Genomic DNA, 21,039 nt, shown 5'->3' with positions numbered 1-21,039 from the left:
AGGCGTAATTTTGGAAATGACAGATAAATTAACTGATGTTCTTCTGGGTGGTTGGTTGAACGACCTGCTCTGGACTGACGTCACATGACTGGACTTTGTTTGAGGGGGTTTAGGGACTAAAACCAGATTAAATTCAGTGTCACCCTAGAGAGGCGGTAATAGAACTGTGATGCAGTGCATGATGGGTAAATGTGCGTTGCCCTGTGTCTGTTGGATTTTGCTTGGCAGTCAGCACGAAGGCATTCATCGAGGTGAGAGAGACGGAAACAGGAAAACACAGACATCCACACATCAACTTAAAAAAAACTAACAACAGAGGACTTCTTTTCAACACACACACACACACACACACACATACAGACACACACTCCTGTCTCACGGTCGAGGGGATTAGTTGCCAGTTACACCACGATGCTGATATCCTGTAACGCACCTCTGAGGAGTTTTGTCAGCAGAACCTTGTAACTGTTTAAAATCAATATGCCTGTGTCGACCCGGGCTTGCACGTGTTTGTTTGGGGGGGGGGGGGGGTCATCTAACCCTGATCATTTCGCTGACTCTGAAGATGAAGGCAGTGAGGTCACGAGCATTGATCTGCTACAGTGTGACCGTTTCTTTCTAAACCCCTCAACCCTCTGGAAGACCTCCGATCGAACTCCAGCGTCTCTGCCGTCACACAAACCCACTTCACAGACACATCTTTTATCCCATCTCCAGTTTCTACCCAGAAATCTGAGAGGTTGCCCAATATTTCTGACCTGGAGACAGAAACTGATCTGACACTGGTATGAAACTGTCCAGTCACACCGGCTAGAGAGAACCAATGAGGAACTGGGTTCAGGTGTTAATGCACTTTTTAAATTGAATTAGCCATCTTAAATTTCCTTTAGAGATATTTAAATCTTCATTATCTGATGTATTTCATGATTTTTGTCATTGTGTTAATTTGGTCCATGTTGTGTTGTATTTATTTGCAGATGGGGATAAGAGTTAATTAATTCTTTGAATGTGCTAAATAATAAAACTAAGCTACGATGTTCTGAGCCAATATTAGTATTCTTTTGATCCCATAATAAAATATAATTAATTTCCTTTTTTAAAATTACGTGTCACTGTTTATTACTATTTGTTGTCGTTTCCTTTGCCTATGAGATATTTGAATGACAATTTTTCCGAGCTATATTTGTGTCTCATACTGGATCAAACCAACCCACTGGTCCCAGGATAAGTTAACCACGTATTCTGCCTGTTCTAAATTTACGCATAGAAACAATACAAACTGCTCTAAATCAGAAACTTTGGGCAACATCATCCAGATCCTCTCCCAACATCTCAGTAGTCCTGACGCTGGTAGCCTCCAGTGCCATCGAATGCACTGTCGCTGTTGGCCTGGGCCCCTCCTCCTCCTCCTCCTCCTCCTCCTCCTCCGCCTCCCGGGCTCTCCAGGTCGTCTCCACCGAAGGAGGTATAGGGGGCTCCGGCTGCGTCCTGGCTGGGGTCCATGTATTCCTGTGAGAACAGGGCCGAGTCGGCGCCCAGCTTGTACCTCTGGAAGCCCAGGAAGGACTGGACCGCCTTGGGGAGGTGGAGGAGGATGGAGGCAACAGAAAAGGTGATTGAAAGGTGTGGAGATAGATGAAGAAGCAGAGATGAGAGCGGTGGTGTTAGAGCAGGGGGAGGAGAGAGAGGAGAGGAAGACAGAAGGAAACATTGATTAGTTGCCGGGGAAGCTCGTGAAGCTGAGTTATTGAGTCAGAGCAGGTTAGTTCTTCAGAGAGCAAAGCAAATCAGGCTCCGTCGTTCAGCTGCGACAGAGACTCTGTGCATTATTGAATATCTGAGGCCTGTCACTGTCACACACCACAGATCTCACGACTCTCTCAATATGCATGACAGATATAATGAGAAGACAGATCCACAGAGAGAGAGAGGAGAGTTGATTTAACGCTCAGAGTTCTGGGAAGTTTCGGGACGAAAAGTTATTCAAGCATCTCAACCGATGAGACGCTGCAGAGACACCGACTCTGCTCAGAGAGTCAGAATCAACCGTTTTCTCTCGGCTCCAACACAACACAAAACATTTCACAGACTCAACCCTGAACTTTCAGGTGTTAGAGAGAAGATCTCAGTGTTGTTATGTCATTAAACAAATTTATGGCTCAATATCAAGCACGGTTTGAAGCCATCGAAATCCAATATGCAATAAAATGGTGCATTACTGCAATTTAACAGTGAGGTCAATCTCAAAGAGCAAATAATATGCTGACCATCCAATCTACTGACTAAACTTCATAACATTATATTGTTTTTAAAGAAGGAAAAGCATAGACGGACATTGAACATTTTTGGAATTACTTTTTTTTCAGTTATTTGTGAAATTAGAGCCTTAAAACTAAGCTGAGATATTTATCCAAACAGATATTGGAGTGGTATGGATATTTTCATCTGAGTTTACATTAGGTGCAGGTATTCAATCAACCCTCTGGTAGATGCCTTTGTAAGTCCATGTTAGAATTCAGCAGGAAAATTCACTGATGTTTCTAACGTTAAACTGGAAGAATAAAAATATTTCAGGATGAAAAAGAGGAGCCCTATCAAGCTGCTGAGCAAGCAGCTGCTGAGCTGCTGGATTTTTAATAAGAAGTAAAAACCTGAACAAAAAACATAAAAGACGGAGAACAAAAAAAAAACATTAAAACATTAAGCTTGAATGCTTTTCTTTAAATCCTTTGGTTTATTTTTCCAGGCTCACTTTTCCATCAAATTCAAAAAGACATGAAAAACTGATATTAGGCTTTGCTTTAGATTTCCAGCCGGCAGGGAGCTCTCCTTCCAAAACGTTGGTTCTGCAGGAATTTAAATAATCAGCACAGGATCCACCCACCTGCACATACATGATCATAATAATGTGCTGCAGTCAGGAAAAGAACCTGGAGCAGCTGTTCTTCTTACTTCTGGTTTACAAATACACTCACTTCCAGCAGTATTGTGTTGTTGCTAACAACACAGTTAAGGAGTGTGTGCGACCAGCTGCTGAGAGGCTAAAGCAGCAGAACACAGAGCAGAGTCACACAAAAGGCTGATGAGGCTGAGGAGGGAAGAGCTTGATGTATTCCTCTTCAAATGACACATTCTTTAACTTCTCCACAGAGAAGAGAGTCTGGGCGGCCTGTTGGAACAACATCCACACACTTAATGATCTCACATGCCCGCAAATCTAAATGTGCACACTGTAGATCGTAAAAAAAGATGGAGGACACATTCATAATAACATGGAGGACCCAGGGTCTATGAGGAAATCAGGTCAGCTGAGTCAGAGATCTCCTTTAAATCCCTTGTTAAAACCTACTTTTATCACCTTTCCTGATTTTACCAGAATTATTCTAATCTATTTTATTGAAATGCATAAGAAAAAAAATTTGACCCATACTGCAGCCAGCCACCAGGTGGTACTCAAGAGGATTAACTACTATTTGAGGGGCTTTTTTGTCGTCCATCTTTATTTATAATCCACGGTTCACACGCATCCACACACAAACCAAAAAGAATAATTCAAACACCTTCACACAACTTGATGGCTATTTTGGCAAATAAAGGAAAACACAAGTCACAAGTTTAGGTGGTCATGTCACCAACAGCACCGCTGCAAAGTTTAGATATAAGCAGGTGTGATGTCAGACAGTGTTGTGAGGAGGGGAGGGACTTACCCAGGTGAAGATGGAGAAGAAGCAGAAGGTGATGGCTGCCCGGGCAGCGTCACCTCCCTCCCTCAGCGGGTTGTCATCAAGGTTTGTCACCTGCCACTGGTTGGCCAGGAAGCAGAAACCCACAAACCACATGAAGGACCAGAAAGCTGGAGACACAAATAGACAGAAATACAGAAGCAGTGTTTAAATAAGAATAGAAACATAACGAGACATCACCTGGAGGGTATTTTCACTTAGAACAACCAGATTGTCTCTTCTGAGACTTCACAGGTTTGTGCTACAAGAAAAACAATGTACTAATTAATACCACCCACATAATAAAGGCAAAGTCCAGACAGCTAAATGGCTACAGGGAGGGAAATTGAAACAACAAGGGGCCAAGGACTGACCCCTGTTGAACACCATACGTGAAATTAGCAGGTTAAGGAAATTAGCTCAATCAGAAACGTCCAGGTCCGATCGGAACAGATTGTACCAGTCATTACCTGACCTCAGTAAAGTAAAGAGCCTCCAATAACGTGGACATGGTTGGAGACAGAGAGAATGAGTACGAGTGAATAGAACCGGGTGGGAGTTCGGAGCGGCCTCATTAACCGACTCAACACTCGACTGTCTTGACGTCATTAAAGCTTCAGTTCACTGCAGCAGCCGAGGAGAAGAGGAAGCCACTGTCACAGGAAACCAAGCAGAGTGTCTCAGAGCCGTGTTGGAAGAGTCCTCCTCTCCTCATTATCCCTCCTACGCCTCCTCTCCCTTTGTCGGGACAACCTCAGTGTGTGTGTCATCTTATTGTAACCTGAAAGGAGCGCTCACATTCCAGTTATTTGGGTCTTTTGATAAGCTGGAAACCTGGAGAATAAAAAAAACCTCTGTTGTAGCTCGACCACAGGGTTTTCTGGTAACACAAAAACGTTATTACTGGTGTGAAAGAGTAGAACTATAAGAGTGTAGAAGAAGATGTACTGCAGTATTACATGTATAGATATATGCCGGTTGAAAGTATAACAGCAGGGTCCCCCGACTGTTTAGAAGTTCAACACTAGAATCTGATGAACTGTTTAATGAGTCAGAACATAAGAATCTCTGATTTCAGAGTGTTTTAAATGCTGAGCAGCTTTCTTTACAAAACACCCTTTTCCATGTGTTTTAATATTTTACTAATTTTTGAGGAATGATCCTTTCTAACACATTATCCATAAATTTGGGTTCAAATGTATCACAAGGGAGTTTTAATACTCTGGAGCAGTATATTGTGTTCTGCCCAGTTAATAAAAACTCAAATCTGATCAAGGCCCTTGATCAGGTACTACTACATGGTGTGGAGTGCTTAATGAAATGAAATTGGTTTATGGGTTTTCTCTAAGTGCTCCAGCTTCCTCTCCTGTGTATGTGACCATAAAGTCTTTGTGTATTTTGACCCTGTGACACGCTGGCGACCAACGGTAAACCCTGCATCTCGCCCAGTGTCTGCTGGGATTGGCTCCAGCTCCCAGTGACCCTCAAACAATAAGCAGTAAAGATGATAGATGGACGACTCAACTGTTTTGACAAACTGCTTTGTGTCACTTCTTCATCTCTGTGATTCACACAATAGTGATTACTCATCTCCGACCATTTATATCTCAGACTGTGTCAGTTACAGTGAAGCCTATTCTATAATCTGATATAACCTCTAAATTCTGGTTTATTGTATAAAATGTGTTTCCTGGAAAATGTTGAATCGTGAACGTGTTATTTACAAATCTGAAAAGGTCAATGTCATGGTTGAAATGAGTCATTTTAATGTGATAATGTCTTTAATAGATCCATGTGGGGTTTTATGTGAATGAGGGTTATTCATTTAGAACAATACTAGTTCTGTATAACTTCATTCAGCCCTGAGAGGTTCAAGTTTATGAAGGTTTAAGTCGATCTACTGAATCTCTGTCTCATCAGGTGTCCTATCATCAATCAGTAAATCAGAGGCTGTTTGTCGTGTTACCATGAATCCTACAGTTTTGATAAATAAGTCTGAAATTTAAAATAGGTTGAATAAAACTGACACAAAATAATGTAATGGATTATTTCTCTGAATCCCAAATACGTATCTTCTTGCTTCTCCTGCATTCTAGTTCCTGGCTAATGTTTCCATGTTTACCAGCCTTATACAGTATGATTTTTATGTTAGAATATCAAAATGTTAATGATCTATGTTCAGTGTGACAGTGAAAACCAAAGCAGTTGCAGATCCTGTAATTACCCGACACCCCGATATCAGCCAGCACGGCCCTCTTGCGGTCCTTAACGCTGCTGATCTGAGGGAAGTACACGTCCAGAGCCAGGAAGGCCATGCAGCACAGGAAGGCCATGGAGCCCATGAAGACGCCGTAGTTGCAGGCGTTCTGGTTGCGGTTGAAGATGCAGTACTCCTCCACCTCGTTGGGGCGGTTGATGTAGCCCTCGTTGGCGATGCAGCCGAAGATCACGATGGAGAAGAGCTGCAGAGAAGAAGAAGAGAAGGGACAGTGAGAGAAGAAGGGAAGGAACTAAATAACTTGTGGTTCTGCCAGGACTGGTGGAATTAGAACCATGCCTGCAATTTTTTAGCATATTGGGATACATATCAATACCAGATTTTTCAGTTGGCTGAAGAAATCTGTATATATGTTTTCCGATATCAACAATTGTATTTGACAGAATAAATAATACAGAAAAACAATGGTATATCTGAGAGAATTATTGATTTTAATTTCAAATTCTATATATTTGGTTGTATTTGTGTTTTAATTTGATTAAAATTTTGTTATAATAAACTTTATGGCTAAGCTGTAACATTTGAAGCCTCAATTATTTTCTATTATCCAGCTAACTTTAGCTATTGCATCTCGGCTGCCTCCTCCATGTTAATAGATGTGACACGGACCAAACTAAAGAGTTCTTATCACTCTTTTGTTTGTTCATGTTTCTGATAAGTTAGGTCCTAAATACTTATGAAGTGTAACACAATACAAGATGGCAGGGTTCTCTTATACACAATGTTTTGGCTTAATGTTCTGAGGAAGTGGAGTTGCGTCATCCATCTTTACAGACGGAGCTTCACCTCCCACGGTCCATCCTGAATTAATCTGATTTTCTTCTGAATGCGTCTCTTTAGTCACAATATGAGCGAACATTGTTGATGCATTGATCTGAAACCAACACCGCTCTCACTTCTTCTCTTGGACGTTTTGCAATAATAATCATAAAAGCCCCTTTCAGCCCCAAAACACCACCTGCTGCAGTCCGCTGGTATATTTAGACTGAGTGACAGGAACATTTATGAATAAGAAAACACTTCAGCGTGACGCCCTCAGCCCGTAATGTCACGACTGCCCTGCAGGGGAGTCCCATGAATAATCCCTCATGTCTTTTTCCAACAGTTTTTACCCAGCATGCCTCTGGGGTTTCTCTGTATATGTGGAGTTTGACTGCGGAGGAATCAGACTCCACTCGGCTCCTCTGCAATCCAGTGTGACAGCTACTGGGGACACGATGTTATGAATAAAACATAAATAAAGTTTAGATTAAGATAAGAGTCAAGATTTTATGTTATTCAAATAAAAACCAGCTGGTACAAGGTTATATATATATATATATATATATATATATATATATATATATATTAACATTCTCAACTGTTTTGACAAACTGCTTGTATATATATATATATATACAATATACAATATATATATATATATATATATATATATTAACATTCTCCTTCTATATATATATATATATATATATATATAGAAGGAGAATGTTAATACTCCACCAAGGAAAGCACGTGAACATTCACTAGATCCAGGTTTTTACTTGACAAACTCAGAGACATCAGTTCTCTTAACATGCCTGATGTCTTTTTAATCAAGATCCATGGATTATTGTCTGGGAAATCAATGACAATTTTGATAAAGAAATTGTTGCATTTGCCCCAAGATCCAGATCTAAATGGAAATTCCTCGCCCCTCCACATAATTTAACAGAAATCTGTGACTAGTTTTGGCAAAATCTTGCTAAAGCTCAAACAAACAAACTAGAGTGTCAATCAGTCGAGCACATATCTGCTCCAAGGCCCAATATTCCCCTCAGATTCGATCAAGTTGCTACATCACAGTGATAGATATCAGTTCCCTAAATGTGTCACGAGTTATTCCCTCAGAAATTGTAAAAAAATATCTCACAATGTTCAGATCTGCACCCAATGAATGTGTTCTTCCCTGACCCTCACCACATCCTTCCACCAAGTCTCCAGATGACGTCTCCAGCAGTTGTTTGTGTTATCTTGTTCACAAACTAACAATGAACAGGTGTGAAATCATAACCTTGTCGCTGGAGGTGATTCAAAGTGTTGGATTCAAACGAATGCATTGTGGTTTGGTGAAGATTTGATCCTCACAGTGAGGATCTGTCTAAAGGTGGAGGACGGACGGTAACATCATGGAGTCAATGAAGAGAGGGGGTTACTATGATCTGTCTCTCCTTTATGCTCCTCTTTCTCTCCTCTCATCCCCCTCTCCTCTGCCCCTCCTTCTCTGTTCTTCTCTCCTGTCTGCCCTGGGCCTGGACGGAGGAGTGGAGGCACAAGGGGCTGCAAGATGGAGTCAATAACAGGAGGAGCAGGATCCTAAGATACCATGTGATCCTCCTCTTCTCCTGTCCTCTCCTCTCCTCCTCTCCTCTCCTCCTCTCCTCTCCTCTCCTCTCCTCTCCTCTCCTCTCCTGCAGTGCGGCGTCTGCTTTGTACTTTCCTATCGACAGCAGCGGATCAGACGAAGCCTCAGACCGAACCTCGGGGGGGCTGCTGGTGTCTGGATGAGGCCGAGTGTGTTTACGTTTGTCTGCAGTCGGTGCGTGGATGCTGCTGTGGTGACTGATGGACTCTGAGTGTGTGTGTGTGTGTGTGTGTGTGTGTGTGTGTTGGTGGATAGTTTATCCAGCTGCTGTCTTTATTTGCGTGACAAACGACAGCGAGACAAAGGGAGGACACACAAACACTGTGGGTTGTACTTCCACAGACGACAACCAGGCCGGGAGGTGGAGGAGAGGGGGGGGGGGGGGGGGGGTGCTGTCAGTCAGGATGTGGATGCGAGCCCTTTACTTCTCTCCACTGTCGGAGAGAAACTTTATATCTTAAATCTATTCGACTCTATCGCTTCAACTTGCTTTGTTATTGTGCTTCTCTTCACAGAGTCTGCGCAGTAAAGCAATATCCTCAAATAGATGATAAGAAAACTAAACTTATCAGAGACATGCAAATACATCAGATTGATAAGAACAACCTAAAATGACAGACACAAATCTTTGGAGAAGGCGGGCTCAATGCCCTGTACTGCAGCCAGACAGCAGGGGGCGATCACAATGTTTGAGCTTCACTTTTAGGAAGCTAGGAAACGCAGGAAACAATGTCATGAAAAGACAAATCAAATGTTGCTCTCAATCGTGTCTGAAAGAAGAACTGAGCAAAGACAGGAAACTTGTAACTGGTGATAAAAGTTTCAACCTGAATTCAACTGACTTCCCTCCACAGATCTTCCAGCTGCGTCTCATGGTGTTCCACGTGGATTAAGTCATCACATGACTGCAGCTCTACACTAACGTCATGTGACAGCAATTAGGCAATCTCCGTGACAGCTGACAGACTGAACAGAATCACAGGATCACAAGGTCCAGATTGTGCGGAGGGGGGGGGGGGGGCTCATGAGGTAATCCAGAATAAATAGGGTCCTAACGTAATATTTAAAGGGTTAAACAACCAATTTCTCTATGTATTTTAATATACGAGGTATAAATGATAGATAGAGTAACGAGTTTTTTTTTAACTTCAGTTCTGATATATTATATTCGATATTATATTTGTAAACAAACAGTATTGAAGTTGGACTGATGACCATTTGAGATTGTGAACAATAAGGCTAAATGTTCCAATGAGCTGTTTAGAGACTCAGACCAATCGGTTTAAAAGGTCTTGGCTTCCAGAAATGCTATAAAAGAAATATTTAACCTTTGAAAACGAGACACTTGACCTCACTGTGGTTGTCTCTATATAATGTTTATGATAAATTCTACTTTAACCTTTCAGAGCTTTGTGCCGGTTCGTGTTCAGTGAGATTCACCAGTTGAATGAACGCTTCCCTGTCAAAGTGAATCCTGGTGACGAGTCATTTTAAATTAATCAGCACTGACACACATGAGTCTGTGAGTTGTAATGTAAAGATGAGTACACACATAAAGACGGTGTGAGTCTTCAGCCTTCTACAACGTGAGGAGGAACCATGAGCTGACATTTAGAGTCGGTGTGTCGGTGATGAACTGGAACGAGCGAGCACAACCTTTGTTTCCTTCGCCCCCCCCCACCCCCTTCATCCCCTGCCTTCCTCTCTGCTCCCTCCGTCTCTCCTCTCTCCACGGAGCGAAGGATGGAGGAGGAGGAGGAGGAGGAGGAGGAGGAGGAGGATAGTTACACCTCCTTCATCTGTCCCTGCGCTCCTTTTCATTAAATAGGGGGCAAGATGAGGATGAGGAGATGGGCGGGGGGGGGGGGGGGGGGGGGGGGGGTGATGAGCAGAGCAAAGTGCTGGGGGCAGAGGGGGTTTGGAGGCGGTGCTATTTATAGAGCGGCTGCATCATCGCTCCTCCCTCCCTCGTCTTCTCCCATCTCCCCTCGTTACTGGCCCTGCCTCTGCCCACGAGTGTTCTTGAGAAAAATGAGACACACTAACGTCACAAACACACACACACACACACACACACAAACACACAGTTGCCTCTCAAGCCCGACTTACTTTAGGATTCAGGTCAGAGAGCACGAAGTCACACACACACACACACACACACACACAGTCGATCACATGACGCTGGTGGGATGTTAGAACGCTCTGTCGGAGCAGAACAGTCATTATAAAGAAACCTTCACACAAACAGTAACTAATCCCATTGGTTCCTTTCATTTATTTATTTTCCTTCCACAGATCTGTGTCTCTGTTATGTAACTGTAACAGGCGAACGTCTAAATAAGGAGTTTAGGAACCTCTTCTAAATGTTGACTTATTTCCCCCCGAACTCAATGTGCTTTAAAACAAAGAGGCCACAGTTATCTTGAAAGTTTTAAATCCAGTCTCATGACCGACAGAGTGAAGCCGACGCCCCACACTGTCGAGCTCCTGCAGCCAAAACACCCGGAACCACATGTTCACTGTCCAGTAGTTTTTATATTCCATTAATATTCCCTACAATTTTTACGGATCTTCACATGAAGTCGTTTTTAAACTAACTCGGTTCAACAGATTCACTTAAATTACTGCCCGTCTCACTGACATCACAGTTATTGACAAATTGAATTAAATGATATGAACCGGATCTTGTTCTTTATCTTTAGTTATTTGTTTATTTTGGCTGCGATACAGGATTTACTTTTTTCTCAAAAGCTGATGTTTCAAATTCTAGAGACGACAGAAATGTGTGATTTGTGAGTTTGATACAAAAATCTGAAGAAATTTGAGTAATTTAAGTCTGTATGAAAACTAGCAAAGGTATATTAGAGATCTGAGGACATAGAAGCTGTTGAATGTGTTGATGTGTGACCCTGGACTTGGAGTGAGGACTCATTGAAGTCCAAGGATTTATCATATTCATAATCACAACATATATACATGGATATAAAGAATAAGTAATTAAATATAATCATTTCCTAATCTATCACCATAATAAATATTCACGACCTTCCCCAAAATAAAATCCATTATTAATTCCCTATAACATTTTACACATTAACCAGCCCACATGTTTAAATGTCCCTCAGGATCAATTTCAAACACTCAGTCTATCCATCCCTCCCTCCCTCCCTCCCTCCCTCCCTCCATCCATTAATTCATTCATTCATTCATTCATCCATCCCTCTATTCATCCATCCATCCATCCTTCTATCCATCCATCCATACATCCATCAATCCATCCATCTATCCTTCTATCCATCCATTCATCCACCCATCCATCCATCTATCCTTCTATTCATCCATCCATCCTTCTATCCATCCATCCATCAATCCATCCATCTATCCTTCTATCCATCCATTCATCCACCCATCCATCCATCTATCCATCCATCTATCAATCCTTCTATCCATCCATCTATCCATCCCTCCCTCCATCCCTCCACAGACAGAGATAATTGATGGACAGATGTAGATTGACTGCTCCTCAGCTCTGCTCAGTTTATCCACATCAGTGAACATGAGCTGCTATTGACTCATGGATCAATGTGTTTGTTTCCTTCTTCACAACGAGGTGGAGCCGCTGTGAATCCTCTGACTCAGCAAACTGCAGAGTCAACAATCAATCAATCCATAAATCAAGTTACACAAATACCATGTGTGTGTATGTGTGTGTGTTTACTAATATGTCAAATCTATACAATAATTCACCATCTTTACAGCCTCCAGTCACACAACCACTCGTCACAGCCATTGCATGAACAGGCTCAGATGAAAAATGTGAAATAGAGGTTATTTGGTTTCTGGAGCCCCCCCCCCCCCCCCCCCCCCACACGGAGTCTGAGTCTCTGGTTCCCTGTGAGCAGAGCAGATCTGGGTTCAGTTTCTCTAACAAGGACATCGGGACCTGCAGGGTGTCTGTAGTTTTTTTCGGTGATGTGACACAGTTTGGTTTTCAGCTTCTCCCCTGAGAGACAAACCAGCCTTTTCTTTCTCCGGTCGCACAAACACTAAACACACAAACACCCTCACTTGAAATAAGAATTGGTTTTGGCATGACCTATTTCACCGGGTCTGAAAAAACACATGCCGTCTTCAGGGTCACCATAATTGCTGTCACAAGGGGGGGGGGGGGGGGGGGATTGAATTACTGAGCTTTCTTACTGCGATTGCCTGCGGTCGACCAGCCGGGAGTTGGAGCCGGTTGTTCACACGTACGCCGACGGCACAACACACGGTGTAACAACGTTGTATGGGCATCGAACTCACACCTCCACATTCCTCAGTCGCTTAGAGGCCATGAGAAGTGGAACATCCGAGACGCTTCACACCCTGCCCCCTCTTTTCCTCTTAAACTCTTTAGATATATAACTTATTTCGATGTGTGTGTGTGTGTGTGTGTGTGTGTGTGTGTGTGTGTTCGACCCCTCGCCCCTCTGATCCGCAGACAGATCACAAGGTCCCTGGAGGTGATGAAAGCCGGCACTGTGAGAAGCACCACGTGGGGCTCGGATCTTGTGACCGTCAGAGGCTCACATACAAATTGCACATTAAGAACAGCCAATTGGCAGAACTTTCCACATCTGTGTGTGTGTGTATTTTTGTGTTTACGTGCTTGTGAGACTGTGCTCGTGCATGTGTTTCCTCCAGAATCTCCCTTTGGCTAATTTATTCGTTTTCGCTGTATTTTTAATCTCTACCCTTCCTGTATTTCTCTAAATTTAAAATCTGAAATTCTTCTTTGGGTCGGTTGCTATATTTATACAGATTCGACTCACATGCACAGCAAACAGCCGTGTCAGCCACTTGCCACGGGCCCGAGTCATATCAGTCCAGTCTGGCTCATTGTGGACGACTCAGAGCTGCTGTTGTGTTTGCCTGAAAAGCCTTTTCGGGTCCATTGTGGAGAGCAGACAATTGAGCCGGGCCTCATAGCATCCCGGTATTCACACTGTACCTCACATAAAACCCGGCCTTAGAGACAGTCACGCAGGTTCAGGGGCAAAGCAGAACTGTGGCAGAGCACCGGGTTTCATCAGGGAGTTCCAGAAACCATTTTCTAACCACGATATTAAAAAGAAAGCCTGAAAAAGTGAGTTGGTCCAAGTCTTTGTTGATTCAGCAACTGATTTACCTCAAAATGCCCATATATAGATCGTGCACTCATCGTTTCCCATAATGCATCATGGAAACTATAGTGTACAACCTTCACTTCATGTACCAATCGCTCGACCCAGCTTGGCACTACTTCACACTCCCTTATCTGCATTAGACTCTGACTTTCATTCTTTACACTCTGATGTCAATTACACATCACCTTGTTGTCAAAACACTACACACAATGTTCAGTTGTTGCACACACTTCTCAAGTAAAATCTCAAATCATCAACCTACAACACACAAATACTCAAATCTCTAAACATTCAGGTCTGTTGAGCAACTTCCCATCATTTACACAGCTGAACAGGAGACTGAAACTGTAGATATGGTTCGTGAGAACAACTCTATCACACTCAGACAAATAAAAACTAGGATCCTGGCTGACCATGCTACATTTAGAAACGTCCAGACCGTCAGCCTCTCTACATTGGACTGTATTCTTCATAGGAATGCCATGTGATGAAACAAGTGTTCAGGGTCCCATTTAAACGGAACACAGGCATGAAGGAGTAAGTACCAACATTCAGCACTGACACATGCATGTATTGTACCTGTAATTCAATATTGTTCCTTTTCTCCAGTGTCTCACTGTAGCCCACTGTGTTGACCTCTCTGTGTCCATACTGTAACTTGCATTCTCATGCTGATCCAGGAGCATTACACAGCTCATGTGTTGTACCAGTACATCTTTATTGATGAGGTGGGATTCAACCTGGTGAAGAGGAGGCGACGGGGCAGAAACCTCATTGGTCAGCGGTTCATTGTTAAGGTCCCCGGCCAGCGTGGTGGGAACATCACACTGTTTGCTGCAATGAATCACCATGGGGTCTTGCACCGTCATGCCCACCCAGGGGCCTATAACGCTGCCCGTCTCCTCGTCTTCCTGGATGGCCTGCATGACCTGCTGGTACCACCTGACCAGACAGATGACCCACAGTGGATCAATCACGTTGTCATCTGGGACAATGTGAGCTTTCAAGTGCGTGAGTGGTTCCAGGACCACCCACATTTCTCCGTTCTATACCCTCCACCTTATTCTCCTTTCCTGAATCCCATTGAGGAATTATTTTCAGCTTGGAGGTGGAAGGTATATGAACGGAACCCACAGGACCGGGTCCCACTGCTCCAGGCCATGGAGGAGGCCTGTGGCCACGTGAGTGTCGAGGCCTGTCAGCATTGTGTGTGTGAGGGGGGGTGAGCAGGCCGGTTTACAGTTCTGTACTGTTCTCTGTGTGTACCAAAATAAACCTTTTTTTGCTGCATATTTGTGCTGTTATATGTTTGACTATGAAAAAAGTAGGTCTAAACTGAGACATTTTACAAAAGGAGAAATGGCTCATTCATTCATATGGTGTGTTCCATTTTGATGATTGTGTTTTAAATTTTGCACTTCAGTGTGCTGTAAATGCTTGGTAGTGTGCAAGCAAATGCTTAGTTGTGTGTTCCCAATGAATGGTATGTGTGTGTCATTTGAAAATATGGCTGTGTGTACCAAATGAAAACACGAGTTCCATTTTGTGAACAGTTAAGAGATTTGATGGCAGAGAGTCATCTTGCAAAGGGAGTGTCAGGTTTAGCATTTTGTGTGTGAGGTTTTCAGTTGTCTGTGTGTGAAGCTGTTTGTGGGCTTTGATCAAAGCAGAGATTTAATCCAACGATCAAACGCAACAACTCAAACTGGATTGATCAAAGCCCACAAACAGCTTCACACACAGGTAAACTGAATTGGACTGGTATCACACTGGTTAGAGCGCGTCCCTCCACCGAGGGCCCAGTGTCGTAATGTTAAATGAAGAGCTACAACTACATTCCTGGATGTGTCCCATGTTAAACCCAGGTTCCACCTCTCACCCGACTCTCCTGGACATGTTCCTGTTATCGTTAATATGTCTCCTGCTGCTTTCTTCACATATATATATATATATATATATATATGTGAAACTCTGGAAGCCTCTGATTGGCTGGAGACCTGAGCAGGGTGTGGCCGCCCCCCCACCTCCCACCCATCGTGAAACACAAATATAAAGGATGGAGCGAAGTAAAATAACGATATCAGAGAAACATGTGAAAGACGAGAGAATCAACAGTGAGTCGACTAGACTGCTGAATAATGCAGGAGGGAGGATATTATATACTGTGTGTTTGTGTTTGTGTGTGTTTGTGTGTGGGTGTGAGTATGTGTGTGTGGCGGGGGGGCTTATTGTCTACTGCAGCACGTCGGCCTGGACTGGGGATACCTGATTGCTTCAGTCGCCATGGCAGCAGCTGCTCATGTAATGGGGGAGAGAGAGAGAGAGAGAGAGAGAGAGAGAGAGTGATGGAGAGTGATGGAGCGAGCAGATCTGGTCGAAGTACAAATCAAGGAGAGACACTGCAGCAGCGAGGGGACACACACAGAGACACACAGACACACGTCCAGGACACGAGGACACGAGGACACAAGGACACAAGGACACAAGGACACTCAGATCCTCAAACTCTCCTCTGCCCACTCACACACAACTGGGGTTCAGGAGGCAGTGAGAACCGGATCAGACGAGTCCAGGAAGCAGACGCCGTCTCAACCTTGTAAACTTGAGTCTAACAGAATCACGTGAGGACTGGTATGACAGGTCCATTAAGATTTAAGAGCAGATTCCCAGTACATTCTCTGCAGCTTCCCCTTTGAGACGGTGTTTGTGTCAACACTACACTTTCTCCACCCGGCCCCCTCCAGTCCAACGCCAGGATTCATTCGCTTATATCAAAACTGCAGTTGTGTAGAGTATGTGTTGACGACACGACTTCTGCAGACGCACAAAGCTTCATGTACGCATCTCAAAATAGCCTCGAAACCGTGTTAGGATTCTGACGTGTAGGCACCAACACACTTTAACCGTTTGCGTGTGTGTTACTGTCTCACACACCGACGACAGAATGCACCACACAACGCAGCCCGAGTGTTTGTGTTGCTCATATCAAATAGTTACACACCAATTAGAAAAACCCTCTGGATGTCTGAAATGTTAATGATGGAGAAATGTTAACCCACGTTTTCTTCAGCAGAGTAAATGTCAATGATGTGGTGGGAGGAGGGAGAAGCATCGGATGATCTTATTATCACTGTGTACGTGTTGTGTAGAGGTTGTGTGTCAAAGAAACACACACATACGACAAATACTATCTTTCTTTTAGAATTTGAGCCGAGTTAACGTTGAACTTTGATCTGGAAGTTCAGCCGGGGGAAAGTAAAACTTAATCCCTGAACAAAAGCGAGAGAGAAGAGAGAGAGAAGTAAATCTGTTTTCCATATCGATCGAAAAGAGAAGCACAGGATGTCCTCTCATCTTGTCAGGTCTGATTCACCATCCATCCAGGATCCAGAGTCTGGACATGTCTGGAGTTTGCCCCATATGAAGAACAGCAGCAGGAGATATGATGTCCTCCTGGTGTCTCTTGAGCTTTTCCAGAGGGGCAGTGTGTGAGGATGCAGATGTTCAAGTGAGTTGCTCCAGAGAATCTCCAGAACCCAGACAATCTCCTGCTGCATGATGGATGTTTCAAAGGTAAAGCCCGGATAAAGGCTGCATCAGTTCTCAGGACAATATCTGGAGTTCACGTTTGGAAAACGGCCGAACAGAGAAAGTCTCCAATCAACCTAAACAATGAGGTTCACTCCCTCCATCTGTGTCCGTGTTCATGTTACTCTCTCCTTCATGTATCGAGCATCATCACAGACACACACACTGGACCCACTCCCTGAGGCTGAGTCACACACACAGACACACACACACACACACTCATTATCACCTCGACATACAGCCCTCCTCCAGAGGAAGTGGGAGATAGAGAGTGAGAGAGAGAGAAGGGAGGTAGAGAGTCCTCAACCACCATTCAAGAACTCTCTCTCTCTCCCTCTTTCCAAGAATGGTCGTACAGACACGCACACACACACATTTTTGACATCCCCTCATCACTAACTGTTTTAAGTGCTAATAGTCCCCCCCCCCCCCCCAGCAGCACATTGTGTGTTAGCACCATCACACAAAACATCACAAGTCAGGCTGTGGCTGTTACTAGGGAGATGGTGACACCTAAAGGGGGCGGGGAATCTGACGAGGGCTCGTAAACACTCTCCATACCTCTGTGTGTGTGTTGTGTGTGTGTGTGTGTGTGTGTGTGTGTGTGTGTGTGTGTGTGTGTGTGTGTGTTTAATGTGTATACTCTAATGTGGTGTACAAATGTTATAATGTGAAAAAACCACAGGTGCTGCAAAAAGTTTGTGGATTGACCAATTTGTGAGTCAATTATAATAAATGAAATGACTTTTCATGATCATCTTGATCACTCAAGCTAATAATCAAATAATAAACAACAAATATTTGATGCTTTCAGCTTCTACTTTCATATTGTCTCTGTTAAATAACCTGTTTTAAGACTCTCGAGGGAAAATAGTGACGTTATAAATACATTCTCACTATGTTTTGGATATTAAATAGCTTCACTTATAGGTTATCACATATTGTATATAGCTAAGAATATGTATTTAGATATATGTGTGTTACTCCTAGAAGAAAACACAACTTCAGAGCTCAGAGTTCTCTGCTCGCTGCCTCCATGACTGTGACGTGTGTCATGGTTCAGTGAATCGTCACATGACTTCAAAACAACCATGGAGCCACAGAGCTTCTCTCAAGACCTCCAACACGTCTCTCATATGGTTTGAATGATAAAGATCATATTTAAGGTTTTAACGTTTCCGTTAGTAGCAGTTATACTTTGTATTGGTCACAAGGGACAGGAAACATCATAATGATAAAGTAAAAGAAACCAGTGCTCTGTGTATTAATGATCAGTTTTGATTCCAGGTGGGAAACAAGTCGCTCTGCCCTCGTGTTTCCTTCACCCATCGTTCCAGCATGACTCTACCAGTGTGTTCACATCCACCTGCATCTCTATCTGTTGTTTAAAGACACATTTCATAAATAATAAATAATCCCAACTGTGTGGTTTTCTGCCGTCAAGCGGGGGACACGGTAAAGAGCCTAAAGAGAAACTTCCTTACATATCTTCACTGTTGTGTTCAGCTCGTGAGGAGAAGCAGACGTGACTGATGTTCTCTGAGTTGATTTCACAAAGACCAGCTAACGCAAAGCTAACTTCACACATTCCACGAGCAGATGTGTCCACGAGGGGAACTGTCCCGAGGCTGCTGATCTCTAATCAGCCCTTTTCTAGAAGAAAGTGCATTTTTAAGACTTTACTCGACGAGAAAAGATCCGTCAACTTGATAAGTGAAGTTTTTATTAAAGTTAAACTGATAAACAAATTTTTGCAAATCAAAATGAAAGTGAATTTGATCTGAGTGATGAAGAACATAAACTCACTTTCACGGTGAGCACAGATAAATCTTTTCATTCATTCCTTCAAATCTTAACTTTCAGGATTGTTTATTTATCCAGTGATGGACAATTAGGTGTGGCTGCATTTTACAATTCTCCATTCACAGTTTCTCCCTGACTTTAAAACATGTGATTATTTCTTGTTGATGCAAAAATGTGAATCAAAGTTGAGAGAAACACAACAAATAGCTCATTGTGACATAATCTGCTGAAACGCCGCTTGGCAGTGAAGCGGCTACTTGGACTTTTGGAGACTTTTGTTTCCTCTGGTTTATTCTTCACGGGTCAACGGTCGCCCTCTGTTACCTTTTGTTATTTGGAAATAATGAGATTATTTGCAATTAAGTCCTTTGTGCAGTGATGTCACTGCTAATTGGGAAATGATAGTGGGTAATTAATAAATTATCTAAAAAGGCAAAGCAGTGATTTATTAGAGGGCCTTTTCTAATGAGGGTTGTTTTGAGGCCTACACCGGCTAACTAGCAAAACAAGCCATAGGAATATGAGAAAAACATATGTTTACCTTGGTATTTATACATATATATTGTGTGGGATAAAGGAAAAAGAAGGATAATATAGTAGATATAGTATGTTTTTGATGAGTAACACATTCCCCCCTTCAACCTCTAGAAGAATTAATACTTTATCACTATTATTATATGATATTTCTGGGCCTTGATAAAAACATTAAAGGACAATTTAAACCTTCATCTCACAGAGGCATTGATGTAATTCACTGTTTCAGGCATTAACTTCATTTCCCAGCACCGGAGCAGCCACTCACCCAAGACACTATGCGGAGAATGGTCTGAGGCTGCTGGAAGAAGGTGACGGGGTCGAAGGCTCCTCCGGCTTTCCCGGCTCCGTAAGCCTGCATCCCCTCCATGGTTCTCCTGCTCCTCCTGCTCCTCTCTGCTCCTCCTGCTCCTCCTGCTCCCCGCTGCTGCTGCAGAGGCTCAGGGTGTGTGAAGCACCGGGAAACCGAGCGACTCTCCCCGGATCCGTCCCCCGCCGCTGCTGCTGCTACAACCACCGGTGCGACCGCGTCTCTCTCTCGGCTCCTGCTCGGCCTCCAGCCCGGTTCCTCTGGATGTCACCTCCAAACCCCCCGGTCGTCCTGCTGCTCGGTGTCCGGCCAGAGGAAGCTGTCAGCCGGTGTTGTGATGATGATGCTCGCTCTCTCTGTCTCTGTGTGTGCGTGTGTTTGTGTGTGCGTGTGCGTGTGTCTCTCTCTCTCTCTCTCTCTCTCTCTCTCTCTCTCTCTCTCTCTCTCTCTCTCTCTGTCTCTCTCTCTGTGTGTTTCTCTCGCTCTGAGTGTGTGGGTGTGTTTGTGTCTCTCTCTCTCTCCTCGTCGTGCACACGCTCACACACAAATTACGTGGCGGGTGCGCGCACGCCTTTGTGGATGGCACACGCTCGTGCACACGGGTTTGCCACAGGGAGTCACGCGCTATCACATTTATCACAGTTTTTTCTTCTCCTCTTAAATAACAACAGGAAAACAAGTTAATTCAACCTCTATATTAAAACAACTGCGTTATATAAATGTGATTCATTTGGGCTGAAGAGAGGATTATAGATATTTATGTTGTATTTGTCTTTTTATGTAATTTAATTATGTAATATTATTATTTGTTGTGCAACATAACCAACACTAAATAGCAGATACAGATCATTTACACAGTAGAGGACGACCTGTCATTAACATAAAGGGAAATAAAACAAAACTGTTTAAACCATTGATAAACACATATAAATTTAATTATGTTCACATGTCTCAGTTACATTTACCTGTTTCTTTTAATTTTGTTTTAATTTCCTATCAATTTTCCATTCATTGTTCGTTTTTGACAAAGAATAACAAACAATTCAAAAGCAATTTGAAGATCACACACAAATATAAAACAGATACAGAAACTGTTACAATGTTACAGATGAGAAAAGAGAAAAGATACAATGAAACATTGTAACATGATTTAATTAGAGGATGAGATCAAGCTCTCCTATATTAATAATAATGTAAACATCTGCAATAAGAACAAAGAATATGTGATTTGTGAG

General features: G+C 43.1%; 1 protein-coding gene across 1 annotated transcript; it reads right to left on the bottom strand.

Moving 5' to 3' along the window:
• Positions 1-2,713: 2,713 nt before the first annotated feature.
• Positions 2,714-20,211, bottom strand: LOC128437365 (synaptogyrin-1). Its single transcript, XM_053419487.1, has 4 exons — positions 19,763-20,211; positions 5,947-6,184; positions 3,708-3,853; positions 2,714-3,169 (listed from the first exon to the last, which is right to left on the bottom strand). The coding sequence occupies exons 1-4, from the start codon at positions 19,862-19,864 to the stop codon at positions 3,068-3,070; spliced, it is 588 nt and encodes a 195-aa protein (XP_053275462.1). The 5' UTR covers positions 19,865-20,211; the 3' UTR covers positions 2,714-3,067.
• Positions 20,212-21,039: the final 828 nt, after the last annotated feature.

The sequence above is a fragment of the Pleuronectes platessa genome, chromosome 3 (assembly GCF_947347685.1).
Source record: "Pleuronectes platessa chromosome 3, fPlePla1.1, whole genome shotgun sequence".
Taxonomy (NCBI): domain Eukaryota; kingdom Metazoa; phylum Chordata; class Actinopteri; order Pleuronectiformes; family Pleuronectidae; genus Pleuronectes; species Pleuronectes platessa.
The sequence above is the reverse complement of the archived record's forward strand: the minus strand, read 5'-3'. Positions and strand labels throughout refer to the sequence as shown.

Bases quoted from the DNA above. Each gene is read 5' to 3' on its own strand.
- LOC128437365 (XM_053419487.1), bottom strand. From the start codon at position 19,864: ATGGAGGGGATGCAGGCTTACGGAGCCGGGAAAGCCGGAGGAGCCTTC. The intron at 6,185-19,762 runs GTGAGTGGCTGC...TCTTCTCTGCAG, and splicing joins TTCTCCGCATAGTGTCTTGG to CTCTTCTCCATCGTGATCTT. The intron at 3,854-5,946 runs GTAATTACAGGA...TTGTGTCTCCAG, and splicing joins GGCTGATATCGGGGTGTCGG to CTTTCTGGTCCTTCATGTGG.